The 19,667-nt window shown below is 44.0% G+C and overlaps 1 protein-coding gene across 1 annotated transcript in view; it reads right to left on the reverse strand.

The window, feature by feature from the left end:
* Positions 1-5,740: 5,740 nt before the first annotated feature.
* LOC119179378 (uncharacterized) overlaps positions 5,741-19,667 on the reverse strand; it is a 35,426-nt gene continuing 21,499 nt past the window's right edge. The window contains exons 10-16 of the mRNA XM_037430444.2: positions 17,548-17,721; positions 14,970-15,060; positions 12,469-12,636; positions 10,020-10,208; positions 8,746-8,881; positions 7,964-8,034; positions 5,741-6,222 (exon numbers count right to left, since the gene is read on the reverse strand). Of these exons, the coding sequence (XP_037286341.2) occupies positions 5,953-6,222; positions 7,964-8,034; positions 8,746-8,881; positions 10,020-10,208; positions 12,469-12,636; positions 14,970-15,060; positions 17,548-17,721 (1,099 nt within the window). The 3' untranslated portion in view covers positions 5,741-5,952. The remainder of the gene's footprint in view (positions 6,223-7,963; positions 8,035-8,745; positions 8,882-10,019; positions 10,209-12,468; positions 12,637-14,969; positions 15,061-17,547; positions 17,722-19,667) is intronic.

The raw sequence follows: 19,667 nt of genomic DNA on the forward strand, positions 1-19,667 counted from the left end.
TCCCCCTCAGTAGTGGTAAAGTATGTTGATTCCAGAATCGCGTGGATATATTTTATAATACTTTTTTCGATCTGCGAAGCCACTAAAAGTACGGGTGCCTTCTCCAGCAATGCAAAGGAGGCACGCGTAGCGATTTCTACAGCCTTTCTCGCAAAACGTTATACGCCAGAACACAGCGAGATTAGTGGGTGCCGCCATATTTAGGCAGCACGTCGCGCCATCTGTCGCAAGCGCGGTAAAGCAACACCCTGAACTGCCATGCCAACAGATACTTCGCACTTCAAACTTCCGAATCCGACCAGTAAGCATCTTTCGCGCTTTTCACTCCTAAATACTTCGGCTTTTTTTTCTTGTAGAAAGTCGGAAACACCTTCATCGATAGTCCGGAATGTCTACAGCACGTGCAATATGGTTTGCGGAAGCAACTTTGTCAGGTACGTACGGTCGTGGTGTAAAGAAACGTGAACAGCCGAAAGGGTAACTTTCGACTCGGTCGAATTGCGACATGCCTTTATTGTCGCTAGGGAGAGCTTCGGACTTCAGCCGATGTCACCGTAGCGCTAAAATTCCGCTCCGGCTTGCGCTCATATACCACATGTACTTATCATTTGCCAGTCATGTGTATACACTCTGAGCACACACGCAGTGCGAAAGTACCACTCGGAGCATGATTTTACGGTGCTATACGGTAACACCGACTGAAAGCACAGATTCACCTAGCGACAGCCAAAACATGTCGCAGTTCGACCGAGTCGAAAGCCACGCTTCCCGCTGTTGATGTTTCTTTGCATCGTGATAGTAGGGCGTTACATTTGTACTCCACGTGCGCAGAGTTCGCACGTACGCGTTAGTCGTAATGTCTCCTAGCATGTGGCCTCCGAGGGTACAGCAATCATTAGGTGCCGCAAACTGCAGGCATACTGCACGCAAATCACTGCTGCAAGGAAAATAGCTGGCTTCAAGACACGCAGTAAGTGCACCTACTCGTATACTTTTACAGACCTCATAGTTTTTCCTCTTGATATCGATTATCCGCTGGCGGCGGAGCTCGATGGCTTCCGTTAGGGATGAAAATCTGTGCAATCTGAAAACACCGCACCAGTACGATTCCCGAGTCGTGTTGTGATCTTCGCAGTCAGTGCTGAGTAATATCTTTATTTTGTGCTGATTGTCTTCGCATCCAAACACGGCGCACTGGTGCCCAGACGACTTCTTGTAAGCGGTGTCGGTGTGAATAGGCTATTTCTAGTATTTTAATGTCCTGCATGCCGTGTTAACTTGGTGCAAAAGATACCCGCCTTGGCAGTTTAGAACAAAATGGCCATCTGGACGCTAGAGTATGAGCTGAGGCGCCTGGGTGCGTGATAGGCATGCTCTCAACTGTGGCAACCTCCTTCATTTTGCCATCTTCGACCACTTTTAATTAAAAAAAAAAGATAGAATGGTAGAATCATGTACCAACTGACCCTTCAGGAAACCCTTCTGCGATAGAATAAGTCTTCCGAACGATCGTCATCACGTGAAATTCCTTTAGCGCCTCTCGGGCCGGGCGTTCGTGGTTTTTCCTTCTCCAACCTGACAGATGCTGCCAGCCCCTCAGTTAACCTTCCCGGTGCCTGTAGCCTGCGTGATTAGCTCCGCCCACGCGCCGTTCCTGGAACTAATCACGGAGGCGCCGGATGACGTGAAGCGATTGTGGCGCCACTGTTCTGCCCACTACACACGAAGGTATAACACGCATTATAGTTTAAAGGTATTATAATAAAACGTGTATGTATTTCAACACTGTATAGATATCATGAAAGTTTAAAATCGAACACCCCTCCATTTATTAAGGAGGGTCTCGGCTCCTCTCGGCAGGTCAATTGTAGCACTGCGTCACCATACAACAACGCTGAAGTTTTCTTGTTGTAGCGTGAGCTACATTAGCCGAGGTTGAGTAGTGCTGCGCATGCGCTATTAGCAGTGATTGCGCGCCTCGCTTTGGCCTCGCAGGTCCGCGCATTCAGAATGAGTGACGTCATAGTCACGGCAGATTCATTCTTATACGCCGTGGCTCGTGTACCTCGAATCACGCCCTGCTCTTTTTTATCGCGTTTGCTGCGGCGCTACAAAAGAAGAGCGAAATTGCTGCTCAGCGGCGCAGAAAACTGGAGAAGCTTATCTCATCGGATACCGAATTTGCCTGGCAATTGGTGCAGGAGCGTAGGAAGAACCAACAAAAGAAGGCTAAACGTGCTGCGGAGACACCGGAGTAAAGGGAGGAACGCCTAGCAAAGCGGCGTCGCTAGGAGGCTGAGTGGTATGCCCGACAATATCGGCAACTGAAGGCTCCCTGGATGCTGCCATAGTTCTTTCTAAGCTGTTAACATGCGTGACCTCCCTCCCCTCCCCTCCCCCCCCCCAACCCCAAATGTACTGTCGAGGCTGTGAGATAAGCTTCTGTGCAACAGCCCAGAAAAGAGAGGATCCTCATTTCCATCAAGAAGGTCTATACAGTGAAATGTAGCGAAAGCGCCAATGCAACTGGAACCTTTTGAGACGGACTTCGGAAACAATCCGTTTGAATATGCGTGCAACGTGTGTGAAAGACTGCGGCACATGACAGACTTGACGCCGGTGCAGTGTCATGCGTGAAACATTTAGCGGCGGCACCTAATTAGCATCCCGCTATTTATACCCTGGCGTAACCGAGCTAAGCCACTGCTAATTAACTTGCGGTATAATTAGTCATAATTCCTCTGCAGAAATCGCCTTCTATAAGAAATTGGTTGCCGGTTAACTCACGCGACGGCGAAAAGACGAGGTGGACGGAGTATACGCACTCGCGTGACCTTTATGAGCCTGAAATCGGATGAGCTTGAAAGTCATATTCACGCAATGAGCCGTTTTCCAAGTTTGTACCTGAAATACGTGTAGAGGCACCACTTAAAAAAAAATCGCCGCATATCCACGAAGTGAATGACGACGAGTGGGCGAAGCACCGGGGATCATTCGGGTAACCGTGACTTGAAGGCCACCATTTTCAATTGGACGTTTGCTGTAATTTGTTTTGGGAAACTCGACCGGTGACAATTCCAGAGCAAGTCGAATAGCCAACACTATTCCAAAATATTCGAAACTTCGAATATTCGCACATGCCTATCAAGAACACATATACACTGCATAAGTTATGGGCGCTCAAATGTCTTGGCGACATTTTGGCGTGCTGTTCCGTAGACATTCGTCATTAGGGTTATTTTATTTACCGTGGTCACATAGGAATGTGTACGAAGGAATAAAAAAAAAAAAACATTTTTATTGATCGCTGGGGCTGCTCTGCATTCCCAATACTTCTACCCATTCAATATACAGGGCGTTTTTTTTTTTTGTTTACTCAATACAAATTTTTCTTTTGAAAACACTAACAGTTAGGCACTGTGTCGTCTTTGCAGCCAGTCTCTAGGCCAAGGTGGAAAGATTTTGCCACTAAATAGATCACTGGCGAAGTTGTTCTATGTCGCAAATTAAGGGGAGCCTAGTTTTAAAAAATTGAAGACATCGATTGTAGTTTCAAAGATCCATCATCTAATTTCCAAAGGGCTATGCTAGAAAAACTGAAACTGAACGCACTGAGTGCGCTGGAAAGGCGGTCTTAGTGCTGTGTCACGCCTGAACTTCCCCTTACGTAATTCAAAAAATGCCACTTCACGCGACAAATAGTATGTCATCCTAGCAGAGCAGCTCGACCAATGGTTCTTTGTGCGTGATGTGGGGTGATTATCTTATCCTTTGTATTGCTAACCTCTGAAAGGTACAAGAGTCGAATATTAAGCCGAAACACTTTGATGTTTCATACTCACAATGACCGGTGTCTGATCTCCTGGTACGGTGCCAGCTGTGGCATCTCCCCCTGATGCGGGGGATCTGCATGATGCCCGAAGTGCCAGAATACGAATGCATGCAAAACGGTGGCATGTAAGTCTCTCTGCGATTACGCAAAGGGACGTTCACATCTGAATATGGTTTAATTAAGATGCAAACAATTTGTATCTAACACCGTGCTCGTGATGCAGCACAGGGTAGTCCTTACGGCATAGCCAGTGCGTTCAGTTTCAGTTCCTCCGGCATCGCGGTCTGGAAAATTGACAGAGGATCTTTGAAACTACATTCGATATTTTGATTTTTAAAAATTAGGCTGTCCATGATTTGTGACGTGGAACAATGAGCGTAGAACAACATCACCATATGAACTGCCCTAATATGAATAATAAAAAGTTAAATATTTTGTTAATTAATCATTTCTGAATGATCTAAATATTGGCAAAATCTTTTCGCCTCTGCCTATAGACAGGCTGGGAAGGCGATTAAGGCCTAACTATTATAGTTTTTAAAAGAAAAATCTGTATTGCATAAAAAAAACACCTGTATACTGAATGGGTAAAGTGGCGGGAATGCTGAGCAGCCCCAGCGAACAATTAAATACCTTTTTTTTTATTCCTTTGCACACACTCCATACTGACCCAAGTCACAACAATGAATTAAATAACCTGAAAAACGAACGGCTACAGAGCACCACACGATTGGCTCGCCAAAATGTCACCAAGACATTTGAACGTCCATAACTTTTGCAGTCCAGATGTGTTCTTGATAGGAATGTGCGAAATTTCAAGTTTCGAATATCTTTGACATTGAAAGTGATCCCTTCAGATCTTCAATATGCTTTACCTCATTGCGTTCTCGTATTGGGGCAAAACTACCTTTCAATTTCCATTACAGTTAAAATTTTTAAAGTACGATATAAGGTGGCCCCTTCTAATTTTTTTAAACACCTCATCTCCTCAAAGCCGTATAGCAGCAAAGCTACCTTTCAGGCTCCGCTGCGGTCGCAAATGTATTGACTTGAAAAATTGCTGGTTCCAAAATGTTGATGATTGATGTGGAAGAGGTGGGGGCTCAAATAATGCCATTTTGGACCCAACATTTGGACAGGAAGCTTGAAAGTTTGGTCCCAGAAGATATCTAGCATCCAATATTTTGGATGTCTTTCTACATAAACATCTACAAGGCAGATTTGGAACTGCAAATCGAAGAGAGCACACCCCTGTCTGCCACATCATAAAAGTTGAAATAAAAGAAGAGGCTGAGAAAATAGCATCTCTGCCTTTCACGTGTGAAGTGCTGTTGGCAACTCTTTGGTAGCACCAAGTCATGTACCCAAATCAATGCGACCTTCGCATTGCATAATTCTTGATAAGACGACTATGAAATACCACCCCGCGAGCACTTCATCGTCCTAGCGAAAAGAAACGCTGTCATGTTGCTTTATCTCGTGAGAATAAGCTCAGAAATCCTCTTGCACGTTTTTTTCCCGCTATTTTGCTTCGAGCTATTGGAAAAAGATTCCAGAAATATTCGTGAAATATTAGAGAAAGTATTTGATACGTTTCACACTTTCACTTCAATATTTGAAATCGCGTCGCACCCCATATTTTTCTGTTCGCACAGCTCTAGTTCTTGACCAATGTGCACAGCAGACATCTCGCAGGCTTGAGCTAGCTCTTTGAGACAATTTATGCAGCTGTCTCGTGCATGACACCAGGTGTGACAGTGATCAGACTGTACGCTTCACCAATAAAAACTTGTCAACTACGCCGTAAGTCGATGGCACGCAGTAAGAGACAAGAGAATGAGGCAGCGAAACACCCAGTCTGTGATAAGAGATTGAGTGTTACCAGAAATACAGAACAGACAACATATATACTTGCAGAAAACAGTTTGTATGATGGAACAATATGATGAAAAATATGAACGCTTAACAACGTTCAACGTGAGACTAAGAACACAGGACTTTTCATTTCCCCTTCAGCGAGCTTTTGCATCGATAGCGATGTTCATCTAACAGCGCTAAACGTAGCAACCATCATCTTTGGCTCTCTTTCTTAGATAATAACAAAACTCCAACACGGAGCGTCATTTGTGCGTGCTTCTGTACAGGTTGATGAGCTCCCAGCACCTGAGCCGGGGCTTGGTGTGACGCAAGTTGAGGAAGGCGTGTTCCAGGAATGTCAGGATGTTCCGGCCTCCCTGCGGATACTCGATGTGGAACACCCAGAAGGATGCGAACAGCACGCACACGCCTCCGAGCAGAGATGAGGCGGTGAGCAGGTAGAACCCGCCGACAAACAGGTCTAGGTTCCCGTTGGGTCGTTGGACTAGACATGGAGTTGGAAGTGTTGGGCCCTGTCGGACAAAAAAGAAGAGCAGCAAAGACCAGCTATTCTCACTAAGAATTCAACTTGTACACAATACAGAAAAAAAAAAACGAAAAGCGCTGGATTATAATTACACGTATAGGTAATTACTTCCTTCAAAAACGTAATTGAGAAGCTAGTATAAAGTGATCGATCACTTCTGAAATTACCTTGCTTACAAGTTTGTTAATACTATTGTAAACGCAGCAAATAGACGAGGCTGGACAAATTATGATTAGGACGTCGGGGCCTCTCCTCAGTGATTCTTCCTCCATGACGCAGGTCTACTCTTAAACTGACGTAACCTAAAAGGTCACCTGGTTAGTGCGTGTGGCTACCGGGGGGTTCCACATTGTCGTTATAGAAGTGACCTTTTTAGGAGGTTGCTGCCGCTGCGGTGTCTCTCATAATCATATCGTGGTTCTCGATTGTCAAACCCCAGCAATGATAACGCTCCCACTCAGAGAACGGTCGGGGCCAATGTAGAAGTGAAGGGGCAAGTTGAAAATTTCTTTTTACTTAGCGCATTCTCCTCCAGGAATCTCTCGCTGACAAGAACGAAACACCCAAACACAGAAGCGGTCTCACAGATGTCAAAGATGTAGCTGAAAAGGCAAAACTTTCCAGGAGTACTGTACGACATTCCTTGAGCAGACTGGGAATAACATACACTCACACATCGATATAATGAACACGCATATAACGAAATGTCCGTACTTATGAAGTTAATGAGAAATAGTCCTGCAATAGACACAGTGTTAGAAAAAACCTTTATAACAAATTTTCGAATATAACAAACTTATTTTCTTGTAAGATTTTAATGATGAAGCATTTTAATGAGGACAAGAATAAGAAAGTTGCTTCTAATTCTCTTGTGAAGCATGTGGTATCCATTGGACAGGAAATCAACTAGGACGATGCCTGCACCATCGCCACTGAAAGAAAGTTGTTCCATAAGGTGGAAAACTGGGCGAGTTCGTGCAGATTAATTGTGGCACTCGGATTGCGCTAGGAATCTAGCTATTAAGACCGAACAGAAATATCAGAACACTGCTCCCCTTGCATATGCAATGCCTGCAACGTGATAACACATACTTAAAGAGGACATACTGTTTTGTTTACTGTCATTGTAAACAAGGCTCTTATTTGGAAGCAAGAATGTCTTTAAAATTTTTCCACCTTTTACCTTGTTCGGTGTTTTTTATTTATTTCACTAAGAACAACACAAGCTGGCCTGCCGCTTAGAGCTGGTCAATATTGTAATACTGTAAAATCTCGATATCATGAAAAAGAAATAGAACGAATTACCGGTTTAAACGAAGTTGCGGATACGGCAATTTATTTCAATGGGCAATTCGACCTGTCTGTCAATGCTTTCCAAGAGCTACCGCATTTGCAATACATTGTTCCCTCAACCAAACAATGGTTCTCAAACAGGAGTGTGCCAGCTGCGATTCGCGGTGCGCTGACCAACATTGTTGCCAGTGCCCAGCTGTGTGTCACAATGTTTACTGTGACATACAGGGCCAATAAAACTACACAACTCACTTTTTGTGGCTGCTGCGTGCATTGCGGTCCCTATCGGCTTGCCTCTAGTGAAATTAGGTATTTTGGCCATAGAGTGACAACAGTATTTTAGAGCAAACAATGAAGTCGTCATCAGACACACTGCAAATGAAAAACTGGTAACTATGAAAGACAATACAGCAAAGAAGTCTTGAAAGGCCCACCTCTGTCAGAAGACTGTCCAGACTTTCTGAAACCCTTTGAGCAATGGCACCCAACACCATGAGAAGAATATCTGTGGCAAAACAAAAAATTTTCAGAGCATGTTTGATTGTGAACTTTAAGCACAGTGCACTAATAAAGAAAAGTATACTTTAGGACAGTGGTTCACAAATGATAATCTATGATCCGAAAAACCCTCACCCGCTCTTTTTTTTAAGTCGCACTTAAATTTAAGTGCGGCTGTGCCAGGCGTTGAAGATATGTCCAAATGAAGTGATGTGGCACATTTGTTCGATGTTTTTGGTAGCAATAAAAGGCACCTGTTTCACGCTCCAGTTGTGTTAATTTGCCTACGTACCCCACCTCCCTCCCTTCCACTGCGAGGGGTCCCCCATCACTTCCACCGGTCCACAAGGCATCCCCAACATTTCCATGGCCGAGAACTGCTGCTTTAAGATTTCAGACTGAATGTTCTGAATATATGATTTATAAATGATACTCATGGATAACTGCACATAAGCAAAAGAAACAATCCATTTTATTTTTCTTACAAAGAGACACTGAAGCCAAGTGCTAAATTAGCTTACATAGATAAAGAATTACTTCAAAACTCCCTTTTGCCTAATTTTGGAATGATATGTTTCATTCTAAACCAGCAAATAAATTTTTAAAAGTTAATGCCACATCGAAACTCAAAACACCAGTACACCTGTGCCAGTAAGGTCCTCAAATTGGCTCAGTAAGGCCCTCAAAACTTGACACATCATAAAGCAGGTTAGCGTACCGTTTCCAGCATTGGAAATCTTCTGTATCTCATCCTTCGTCCCCGAGTTCATCAGCACCAGGAACATCCTCTTGATGCCCTTTTCGAAGCATTCAGGAATGTCGGCAGTCCACAGCGTCTTGAAGTCGGCGAGCAACTAGGAAGGGAGATGTCGGAGAATAGTTTAGTGGGCAGCATAGTCGTGATTAGCTACCCAAGTAGCACCCAATGTTGACTCATCGTTGCTGCAAAATTGAGAAAGTTGGAAAGCTGCTTCAACGTTGCAGCAAAATTTGGTGCGATTAGGGAAAGGAGCCCTGCAACACTTTTCAAAATAATCATCTAACGACTTTGTTAAAGGAGGTTATTACCTCACAAATCGACCGCCATAAAAGTTTTCAGAATCTGTCGCGTTGGGGTTCCAGGGATTTGCTGCACGCACTCAAGCGCTTTTTCTCTCTTTGCAAACTATCATGTGTACTGAAAGCTACGCATGGAGAGATGACAAGAGGGCAAGAATCTAAATTCACTTGTGAGTGCACATCCCAACCTTGAGCACTTACTTCATTTTTTTTTCTTTGAACACGCAGCTTACTTTCAGTGTGACCACGAGTGCGCTTGCATAATTATAGCGCTAACTCTAGCACGATTCAAGCACAGAACGTAATTCTAGCACTACAAAATGCAGTGCGGGCACGTTGCAGCATCCCGTGGTGGCTGCGGTAGCTACACAGCTTCCAATGCTCGAATTGGCCGGTGGCCGTGGACTTCGCCTTAACGAAGCGGTAGCAGGGCATCATTTGTCTAAACATAAGCGAGGAATTTCGAGCTGACTTTGGAGCTAATTTCAAATTTTAAGCTGTGTGCTGCACCATAATCGGGAGCCTCCACTACCGATCGGCAGCCTTTTCTGCCTATGCTCAAAAAGAGTTGAAGGGCCCCTTCAACTGGCAAGGCACTCTCACGCTTGTGATGTCCCCAAGAAAATGTAGTAATGTTTCGTCTCGCCCAGGGGAGCTATGTTCACAATGCCAAAATGTTAGTGCATCTGTTATTTGAAATCATTTTGGGCACTGTCCGGGTCCCTCATTTCAATATGCTGCATCCCGACCAAAAAGGCCTTCATACTCTCGACATCACAGCTAGCATAAAATAGCAAAGAACAGCAGTAGCGGCTATCCCTGTGATACAGCAGAGCAAGGAATACAGCAGCATCACTTATAATAAAAATGCACGATGCCATGGAACTGCAAACAGCAGCAGCAGATATCACGGTGTAATGACAGCGAACTTACAGCTGACTCCTGCCTGTAAGAAGTGAAGGCGGCGATGGCTTGCTCCACTGTCATGTCACGTATGCTGTCACTCCGCTCCTTGACTGCAAGTGCTTCGCTCTGATCGCCTCCGCCTTCCGTGCCTGCAAGTGCCGGCAGGCCCGTTTGCCACGAGGAATTGGCGCTGAACGACGTCACACCTTGTATGGCCTAGAAAGACACAATCATGTTTGCTCCAACGATGTAACATGGTGCCTCCTTGTGTGATACTGCCAGAAAAGTACTCTCGGTGATAATTTGAAATCATGGAACTATCATTATTAGAATAGTGGGCAAGGCAATCTTGCATTAAACTATAAAGCACTTTGCACATTGTAGATTGAGACATATTTTCCAAGTAGCTTGTCACAGATCTCGCGAGTGCTTACAGGGGATAGAATTTAGAAGCAGGGGTGATTGCGATGGGAACAGCAAACACTTTATCCAACAACAAATTGACTCTCCGCAAGGGACCTACACGAGACGAATTCTGTATTTACTCGCATATGAGGTGCACTTTTTTTCCGGAAAATGCGGCTCCAAGTTTGGCATGCACCTACTACGCAGGGTAAAATTTCTGAAATTATGATTTCTCTCTATAGCATAGACTGTTGATAAGGTATACATCGTCAAACTCGCGAATATTTGCACTACAGCTGCAACGACCTGCTTCATAGGCTTGTTATGACTGTCATCATCATTTAGGTTTTTTCAACAGCTGTGAACCGGTTGCTAAGTTGTAGACGCATTCCAAGCAAAAGTGCGCAGTTGAGACGAGCTGATTTCCTCTCTGTCAAGCGCGAACAAGAGTGCCCTCGGGCTGGCTCAGGCGATAAGAAAACCCACGAAACAGGAAAGGCCATTGTGACCTTGACTCCATACAAGGCTTTCCGGGCAAACGAGGAGGCGCCGGGGCCATTTTAGATGCCACCATGATATTCGCGGTTTCGGGTGGCAGCTAAAACCAAACCGGTTGCAGCTGAACCTTTCGAGGATAGCGAAGTCTTGGAAATTCGCAGTTGTTAAGGAGTAACTCCTAGCAAACGACAAGGGATTAGTCGACCGCTCCTCATCCCCCCCCTCTTTCCACGGATGCGGCTACATGGGGTGGCTTGTTTGACAATAAACCTGTCAGGCTGCTACACTATTCTACCCGAACGCAGACAGGCACAGAAAATTTTGGCACGTCTATGAGGAACCGGTCTTTCCGAACATCCCCCTACTTGCTGGGAGAGTTCTTGGAACTCTAGCAACCTCAGACGTGTGCAAAATCTGGTGTCGTGTGGGAAATCTTGGTGTTGTGCGTTCGCGACTATACTTGGCCATCGTTTAGATTGCGCCCTCTCTTCGTGCACTTAAATTAGCACTTAAATTACTAATATCTAAAGTAGCGCTTAAATTTACTAATATCTAATTTGCCTTGCTGAAATAAATACTGTTTTATTTATTATTATTTGTGGGAAGTCGTAGGTAAGATACAGATATTATTCACTTCGCAAAAATGCCTTTCTTTTTCTTCTCTTTTTTACACAGCACCACATTTTTGGCAAGCTTTTTTCCATAATAAACATGATGTCCATGACATACAAACATGTGGAGGGTGATAGAAAGTCACTGTGCGGCCGCAAACGTCCAAAAAAATAACATACTTGTAATGTGACAGTGAGGATGATGATAGTTATAGCGCGAGAGCAGGATGACGACAAAGATACAAGAAGGACACCTCGTCGTTCTGTTCTCGCGCTATAACTATCGTCATATCATACCAACTAGCCCAAACTGCCCCACTTCTAAGTGACAGTGAGGTTTACACTAAACAATCAAATTGTCTCTCGCCAAATATTTCTCTAAACGCTTCAACGACGCAAGCAAGCCAAACCGGAATGGGCCGCAAGCTGCCATACTGCTTGTGGAGCAACACGAATTTGCGAAAACCGCATCCATAGCCTTCGCTGCACTGTTAGATAGCTTCATGGCATAACACGTATTGCTGTGAAGCAGCACTATAAAAAAACCTATCATATTATTTGCACCCCCACTTGGCCACTGAAATTTTCTAGTTTTTGGTGTGGGTTATACGCAATAAGCACGGTATGTCAACTTCTCCATTCGTAACCATGTAACTAAATTTTCGTCATTCTTACGAGTGCCTCATCTGACTTGTTGCTTGAAGGGTCTTGCGAAGGGACCCCGCTACCAAAATGAGACCCACTGGACCCAAAGTCCCAACAGGCTACCCAGCGCAAGACGTGTTGAGCATGCAGTCTTGCGTGTTCGAGAATCGAGGCATGCGATGCGGTGAGCTTTCAAATTTTCAAAAATTAACATCGAGAGACACCCCGTGCCAACGAAAAGATCCCTGGGGGAACTACGGAAAGTGCCACAGACTTGCATGGGTCACTAGAGCGACAGAAAGAGAGGTGGCATTTACCACAGGACGAACGACACGTCCCACACCCTCTTTTGATTTCGGTGGAGCGGCGGCCCGCCGTGTGGTTGCAGTGAACTTGCTCCGGACCTCGTTCATGTTCCAAACGTGTTCCGGCAGCCGGCGTCGAACGTTCTTGAACTTGGACTTCAGCGAGTCGACCCACAGCTCCTGCAGCACAGGCAACCATTTCAGCCCTACGTCCTTGGCCAACCGATTAATGTCTTCAAAAAAAAAAAAAAAAAACTTCATTCACTTTTACCATATAAAAATGACACTTTCAGGCAAAATACATTTTAGCCTGCCAGATGCAGATATGCAATCTATGTTTATGTATCTGAAGTAGTTTATGAGATATTAATTATATTATAAAAAAATCAATATGCCCAACTTATAAAAATTTTATCGTAGAATATCCCAGAAATTCATCTAGGCCTTTTCTAGAACAATTGGAGACTTCAAGTAGATTACAGTCAAACTCCGCTACAATGAGCGCTGCTTCAATGAAATTTCCGCGACATCGAAAAATTCACAATTCCCCGTTAGCAGTCCACAAGAGTCAATGCATAAATATAGTCGCCACAACGAACACTTTTTATTCGATCGTCCTGCTTCAACGAAATTTTACGATGCAACTCCAGGCGCAGATCTTTATTTCTATGCAGTAAACCCATGCTTTAACATTTCGATGCATTTTCAGAGCCTGAAAATGTGTGAACGAAGTCTAAAACACGCGTTGGCACCACCAGAAATCGCCGCTATACCGCCGCTGATCAGCAAGCATGGGCGCCGCCATTGCTCGGTAGTGATGGCATTGAGACTGCCCCGGCTTTGCCACTGGCTTGCTTTTGAGCCGCAGACAATCCGAAGCTGAAGCTCAGTCGCTCAGTTCATGGTTATTCACGCAGCTGCTGGGTGCAACCACAGAACGATGCCTTTACCAATTCCGGTGCTTATCATCAAGTTTGCGCTTGGCCGGTGTGGTAACTAATCAGAGCGGCTGTTCATCCGCATTGTCAACAAAATCACCTAGCCGCGAGTGATGGATGATAAGAATGGCATAGAATAATGCAAAAGTCGTCGCTCCATGATACCCTGCCTCCATCTCGGCGTTGTCGGATACTTTTGACGGTGGACAGCTACTGGTGTTAGTGTATTAATGCAACTGTTTGGTTCGTTCACGAAGGCGGCTTTACGTGTTGTTTCATCGTGCTTTTCACCATGGCCTCGCTATGCAAGGGTGAGAATCACATCCTGACGCTGCTGGGAAAAAATAGGAAGCAGCGGAGACTTTTTTGAATTTTGAGAATAAACGTTCCTTTGTTTTGCTAGCTTAAATCAGCTACATTTTTTCGGTTTCACTACAATATTTTCGCTTCAACAAAATTTTTTTCGTGCCCCATCAGTTTCGTGGTCTTGCGGGTTTCGACTGTACTACTTTGGTTTTAATCATCAGCCTGACTAAACCCACTGGAGGACAAAGGCCTCTCCCATTTTCGGCCAATCAACCCGGTCCTGTGCTTGCTGCTGCCACTTTATACCTGCAAACTCCCTAAACTCATCTGCCCACCTAACTTTCTGTCTCCCCCTCACCCGCTTGCCTTCTCTGGAAAACCAGTCAGTTACCCTTTATGACCAGCGGTTATCCCGCCTACAGGCTTCATGCCCGGCCTATGTCCCTTTCTTCTTCTTGATTTCAAGTACGATATTCTTAACGCCGATTTGTTTCCTTACCCACTCTGCTTTCTTCTTGTCTCTTAAGATTACACCTATTATTTTCCTCTCCATTGCTTGCTGTGTCGTCCTCAATTCAAGCTGAACTATCTTTATAAGCCTCCAGGTTTCTGCTCTGTAGGTAAGTACCGGCAAGATGCAACTGTTATATACCTTCCTCTTGAGGGATAGTGGCAATTTACCAGTCATGATTTGAGTGTGCTTGCCAAATGCGCTCTACCCCATTCTCATTCTTTTTGTCATTTTATTCTTGTGGTTCGGCTCCGTAGTTACCACCTGTCCTAAGCAGAAGTGCTCTTTTACAACTTCAAGTGCACTATTACCTACCTGTAAAGAGGGTTTATGGCACGGAGACAAGACCTCTTCGATGCTATTCACAGAGTAGGTGGTGGTTGAAACAGTTGAATCTTGATGCTTTTGCACTGAAACCACAACGTTGTTTCACTTGGTAACAAACTATGGATCATCACTGATCACTTGCAGTTCTTTACTGTGCGCTCAACTGGAAGTACGTGGCTGTTTTTGCTTTCGGCTACCAACAAAATACAGCTGCCTTTGCCAAAGTCGAACCATCATCTTCAAAGAGTAACAGCACAAGACCACAGCCACTAGGCTACAATGATGGGTAATCAAATGTTTCTTTGTATTTTTTTTTGCTTTAGCAGTCAATGTAAATAAAAAAAACTAAAAAGAACATTTTAAAGGACATCACAACACATCCTTTTCCAGGCACTCTACGACTTGTAACAAATGCTAATTATTTCTCTCACTCTTCCAGTTTCCCCAGTGGTATCAATCAGGTGTGGGTACTTGTGGAGCAGGAGGTCCACAGCAGTCCTGTACAGGTGCGACGTCGGGTATCTGAAAAATCGAAAATTTCAAAACCAGCGGCCCAGCTAACAAATACTGGTACAGACGTGCTAGCAATCATTGACACCAACACGAAATACCAAAATGGAAATTACCAAGCTCAACAGCGGACACTATGCCGGGCAAGAACGCTAGAGAATGCTGTACAACTTAAAGGGGACCTAAAACATTTTTTCGAGTAACTGTGGAATGAATTCACTGGAAGAGCTTATTGACTGACGAATTCAACGGCGCAAAAATTTTAAGAATCTGTTCAGTGCTAGTGGAGTTACAAAGATTTGGCACATGCTGTAATGACATTTTCTCTTCTCTCGCCCCGACAAAAGCGCTGGAAGCTAAGCTGGGAGGGATGGCAGGGGCAAAGAGAATACGTCACCCGTGCCTTGTGACCTTGAGCATTTTTTTTTTTCTTCGAATGCGTGGCTTTTTCAATGTGATCGCGTGCGCAGGCGTGGACAAGTCACGGCCTGCCGCGGCGATTTCTGTAACGACCGAGCGTGCCATGCTCAAATCAGCCAATGGCTGATAGATGGGCTTGCTACAAGTGATTTTTGAGCTTTTTCTGTTATTTGTCGATAGAAGAGAAAGCAATTTTTAGCTGACTTTGATAATTTATTGTGAATTCCAGGCCGTGTGCTACGCTATAATATTTGGCTTGCGTGTTGTTGGGAGCCTTTATTACCAATCAGCAGCGTTTTTGACCATGCTCAAAAAGTGTTGCAGGGCCCCTTTAGCAGGTGCCACCCAACTGTCACTGTTATTCAATTCAAGGAGAATTGGCACAGATGCCCTATCCAGTCACATTTGTTCATTCCATGATGCCAAACACCTTTCATGTATTTGAGGTAGGTGGTTTTCCTATAGAGACACAAGTTGCTGTACCTAGTTTTCGTCTGAAACTTAAAGTTCTAGCTAAATCTCATAGAAAATTCTAATATCACTCACTGCTCAGCCAAACGTAATATTTTATGTCGTGATGAAAAACTTTTGATTTCTAATACACTGAAACCTCGATATAACAAACCTGGATATAACAATATATTGGTTATATTGAACTAAAGTAAAAAGTCTTGCATTAGATAGTGTATTAAATACCCCTTTATAACGAAGTTATTTTCATCTAAGAAGCAACTTTGTTATTATGAAGTTTGAGTGTATGCATAATATTCACATTAGCAACAGAAAAGTACTCATGGTTGCAATGGAAACTACCTGTCACAACGCTCTTGCAGAGAAGACTGGAGCTGCGCTGTTGTTCTTGGGTTGCAAGAGACAATAACTGTGTCTGTAAACGTGCCATGAGACTCCATAAGCAGTAGAACCCCGCTTATACGTTCCTCACATGTTTTGCCATGAATAACATTTCTTTTGCATATGGGCCCACAAGCGAAGCTACAAACGCCTGTCTACTAGAATCGCCTTCTTACACACTGTTACTGCAACGTTCCGACCTCATATGCTGTGAAGTGTCATTGCATTGGAGGTGCATGAATGAGTTTGGCGATGCGGGGTATCGCAAGTTTTCCGACTGCTAAAAAAAAATTTCGTCATGTCACAGGACCGAAATAAATTCCATACTTCCGTGAAGAACTTCACCGAGTCATTGACCGATAAATAAACATTTCTGACTAAGAGCTGTGTGAAGTGCATCTGTTTTACCTATTTAGCAGCACTCTCTCCAAACTTGAACCACAGGTTCACACTAGGCTTCTCAGCTACTGTATGTATTTCTTTTCGTGATCCAGAGAAAAATGTATTCGAGGAGTTTTACTGTAACTGCTTATGATAATTATCATCATGGCAGTGGTGGTGGTAGCAACAACTATGTATCTACAGTCAACTCTTGATATAGTGACTATGGATGTAATGAATATCTTGACACTAATGCACTGTTGCAAATATACCGTAGACTCTGTGTAAACAAAAATTCCTTAAATGAAACTGCAGCTTAAACTAAAGGAGTGCTGTTAATGCGATTGGTTTCATAACTTAATTCCACACCCCTACAACTCACTCAATAAATGGAAATCGTCTTAGAGCATATATTCCTGGTTTCTTCAGTCTTTAGGGTTCATTTAACAAGAGTCTGTTGAACGTTTATGATGAACTTGAGGGCATAATATTGTAATTTTCATGTCAGCGTCAACTTCGTTATGAGAAGGTTCGACTGTAGATTCATCATAAAACATGCACAAATACTGGTTTGTCTTTCATGCTGACTAGCACAAACACACTCAAAAAAGGTCTGTGACATGTATCTTCGGGCATGTTCGGGGTCATTTGTCTTTAGTTTCAAAGTGCGCTAAACATACAACGGAAAAGTGCTGTGTCCCCGTCGTTATTTTCTGTCGTTGTTTGCTAAGCGTGCTAGAAAAGTGAAAAACAAGCTCGCGGGCTTCCAGATGCAGTACACTTAGCACGCAGATGACAACACTAAAGAAAGAATGTCGCATACAAAATGAGGATGCTTTGTCTTACAGGGTTATCTTGGAGCAAGCGTCAAAGAGGCACCGGATGATGTGACGCCGAAGCCTGCTGGACACTGGCTGTTTCGTCTCCAGCGCATCTTCAAACACCCCAAAGGACGGCAGTTCAAACTGCATGTCATCCCTGTCCTCGAGAGACGGTCTCCCCTTTTTGCATGGGCTTGGCCTAGATTAATTATAGTCGGGGCGTGGGTTAGACTAATCTGGCATGGACTTGCTAAGCAGAGCTTAATCAATCTTGACTAAATCTGTATTTGTAATAATCCTCCTTAATTCGGATTAGTGTATTTACACATTTACTTACAACTGGCTTGATCACAGAAGGCCGGAATTCTTGATTTTGACTGATGGATTAAATTGGATCAGCTTACGCTGGAAAACTTAATTTGGCCTGGCTCAACCCTAAACCTAGCTGGGCAAACTTGACTTCATTTATATTAGCTTATTAGGCTTAATCCTAATTAGATAAGTTAACTAGGCTTGGCTTAATAATATTTGACAATGTATAACTAGGCTCCACTAAGTTAAACTAAGCTTGATTCGGTCATGCTCAACATGAACAAATTAGACTTATAGTCCTGGCTTCATTAGTATTGATCATGCTAACGTACTGCACTGCACACACGAAGTGCAGCTGTGCTATTTGCCTGGTGATGCCAGATTCAATATAAGGTGGAGGCCATCCGTAATGATGATAGTTTCTGTTCTCTTGAAACAAACAAGTGAAAAGCTTCACAACAACACTGTGAAAACTTTGCCGCCGACAGTGGGAAAAGTGAATTCAGGCTCTTTTAGCACAAACACAATATGCAGGATGCCAGTGCAATATAAAAAGAATGACAAATAAATACCAGCAGCAACAAACTTCAAAAGTGCATTGCATCAAAATTCACATGTTATTGCATTATATTACTAAACATAAAGCATGTTACCATTGACACGTGAATGCACTAGACCACTAACCATAAAACGTGTCTGAGCTCTTCTACCTAGAATATACAGCATTCACAGTTTGAAATGTGACACTGAAACCTTTAGTATAACGACTTGCTTGTGCAATTGTATACGCAATATCACCTCATGTTGCTACAAATTGTGAGGGTGCTATCACCCTTGCACGGTTGCTTTTTCCGCATGGCACGTGCATCCAGCGGGTTAGTGTTAACGTGGTTAGTTTTGATGTCAAGCAAGAGAAGGCGCTGTGGGTGCGTTGTCATGCTGCCCTACCAGCCCGGGTAACCAGCTGCGCAGGGAACAGCAGCGAAGCTCTTTTGAGTTTGGCAGCGTGCGTGGACGAACAGCTCTCGACGAGTCTGTACGAATCTGCGAACCAGGCCCGCAGGCCCTTACGGTGAGTCAAACATTGGCGATGCCACATTTGCAGTGCCTTGTAAGTGCATTATATTGCTCGTGATTTTTATGCTGTTTGTCTGTTGTATTGGCATTGTGTTCGGATCCCGTGTCACTTAACTTGTTGTTCGTATTTGGCTAGAGAGCACGCCAGTCTAGAAGCAGTCGTGTTTTCTTGTTGCATGACGATGTGATTGCGCCCATGTGTTCTGACAGCTGACTGACTCGCCGGCCTCACAAAATCTGGCCACTAAAAGTCATGTTGGCTCTGACGTAAGCGTTTTGAGTTCCAAATATGTTGATACGAAGCGAACTGAAAACAATGGAAACAGAAGTACAGTAGGCTCTCATTAAACGGGACCTGAAGGATCCAGAAAAATGTGTTCCATTTAACGGGAGTTCCATTTACTGAGAGGTGAAGTGTGTTTCAGCATTCATGAAACCAATCATATCAGAGGAAGTTGTTCCATTTGAGCAGCAGTTCCATTTAACAGATTTCAGTTTACTGAGAGCCTACTGTACAGCCATTGCCTAGTCTTATAACTGTCGCATTTCAATGTGTGAGCACTGCACAACCCGAATACCATAATGAAGTGACAAATGCCACTTATTACACTGAAAGCAGAAGGAATCTACGACGTTTCATCACAACCAAACCACATAAGTAAGCCATTCTAATTCTTGATGACAAATACACTGGAATTGCATGTGTCAGAACCCGGACATGACTGCAAGGCATGCTGGAGTGTGAAGTCCTTCAAG

The sequence above is a fragment of the Rhipicephalus microplus genome, chromosome 7 (assembly GCF_043290135.1).
Source record: "Rhipicephalus microplus isolate Deutch F79 chromosome 7, USDA_Rmic, whole genome shotgun sequence".
In the NCBI taxonomy this organism is placed as follows: Eukaryota; Metazoa; Arthropoda; class Arachnida; order Ixodida; family Ixodidae; genus Rhipicephalus; species Rhipicephalus microplus.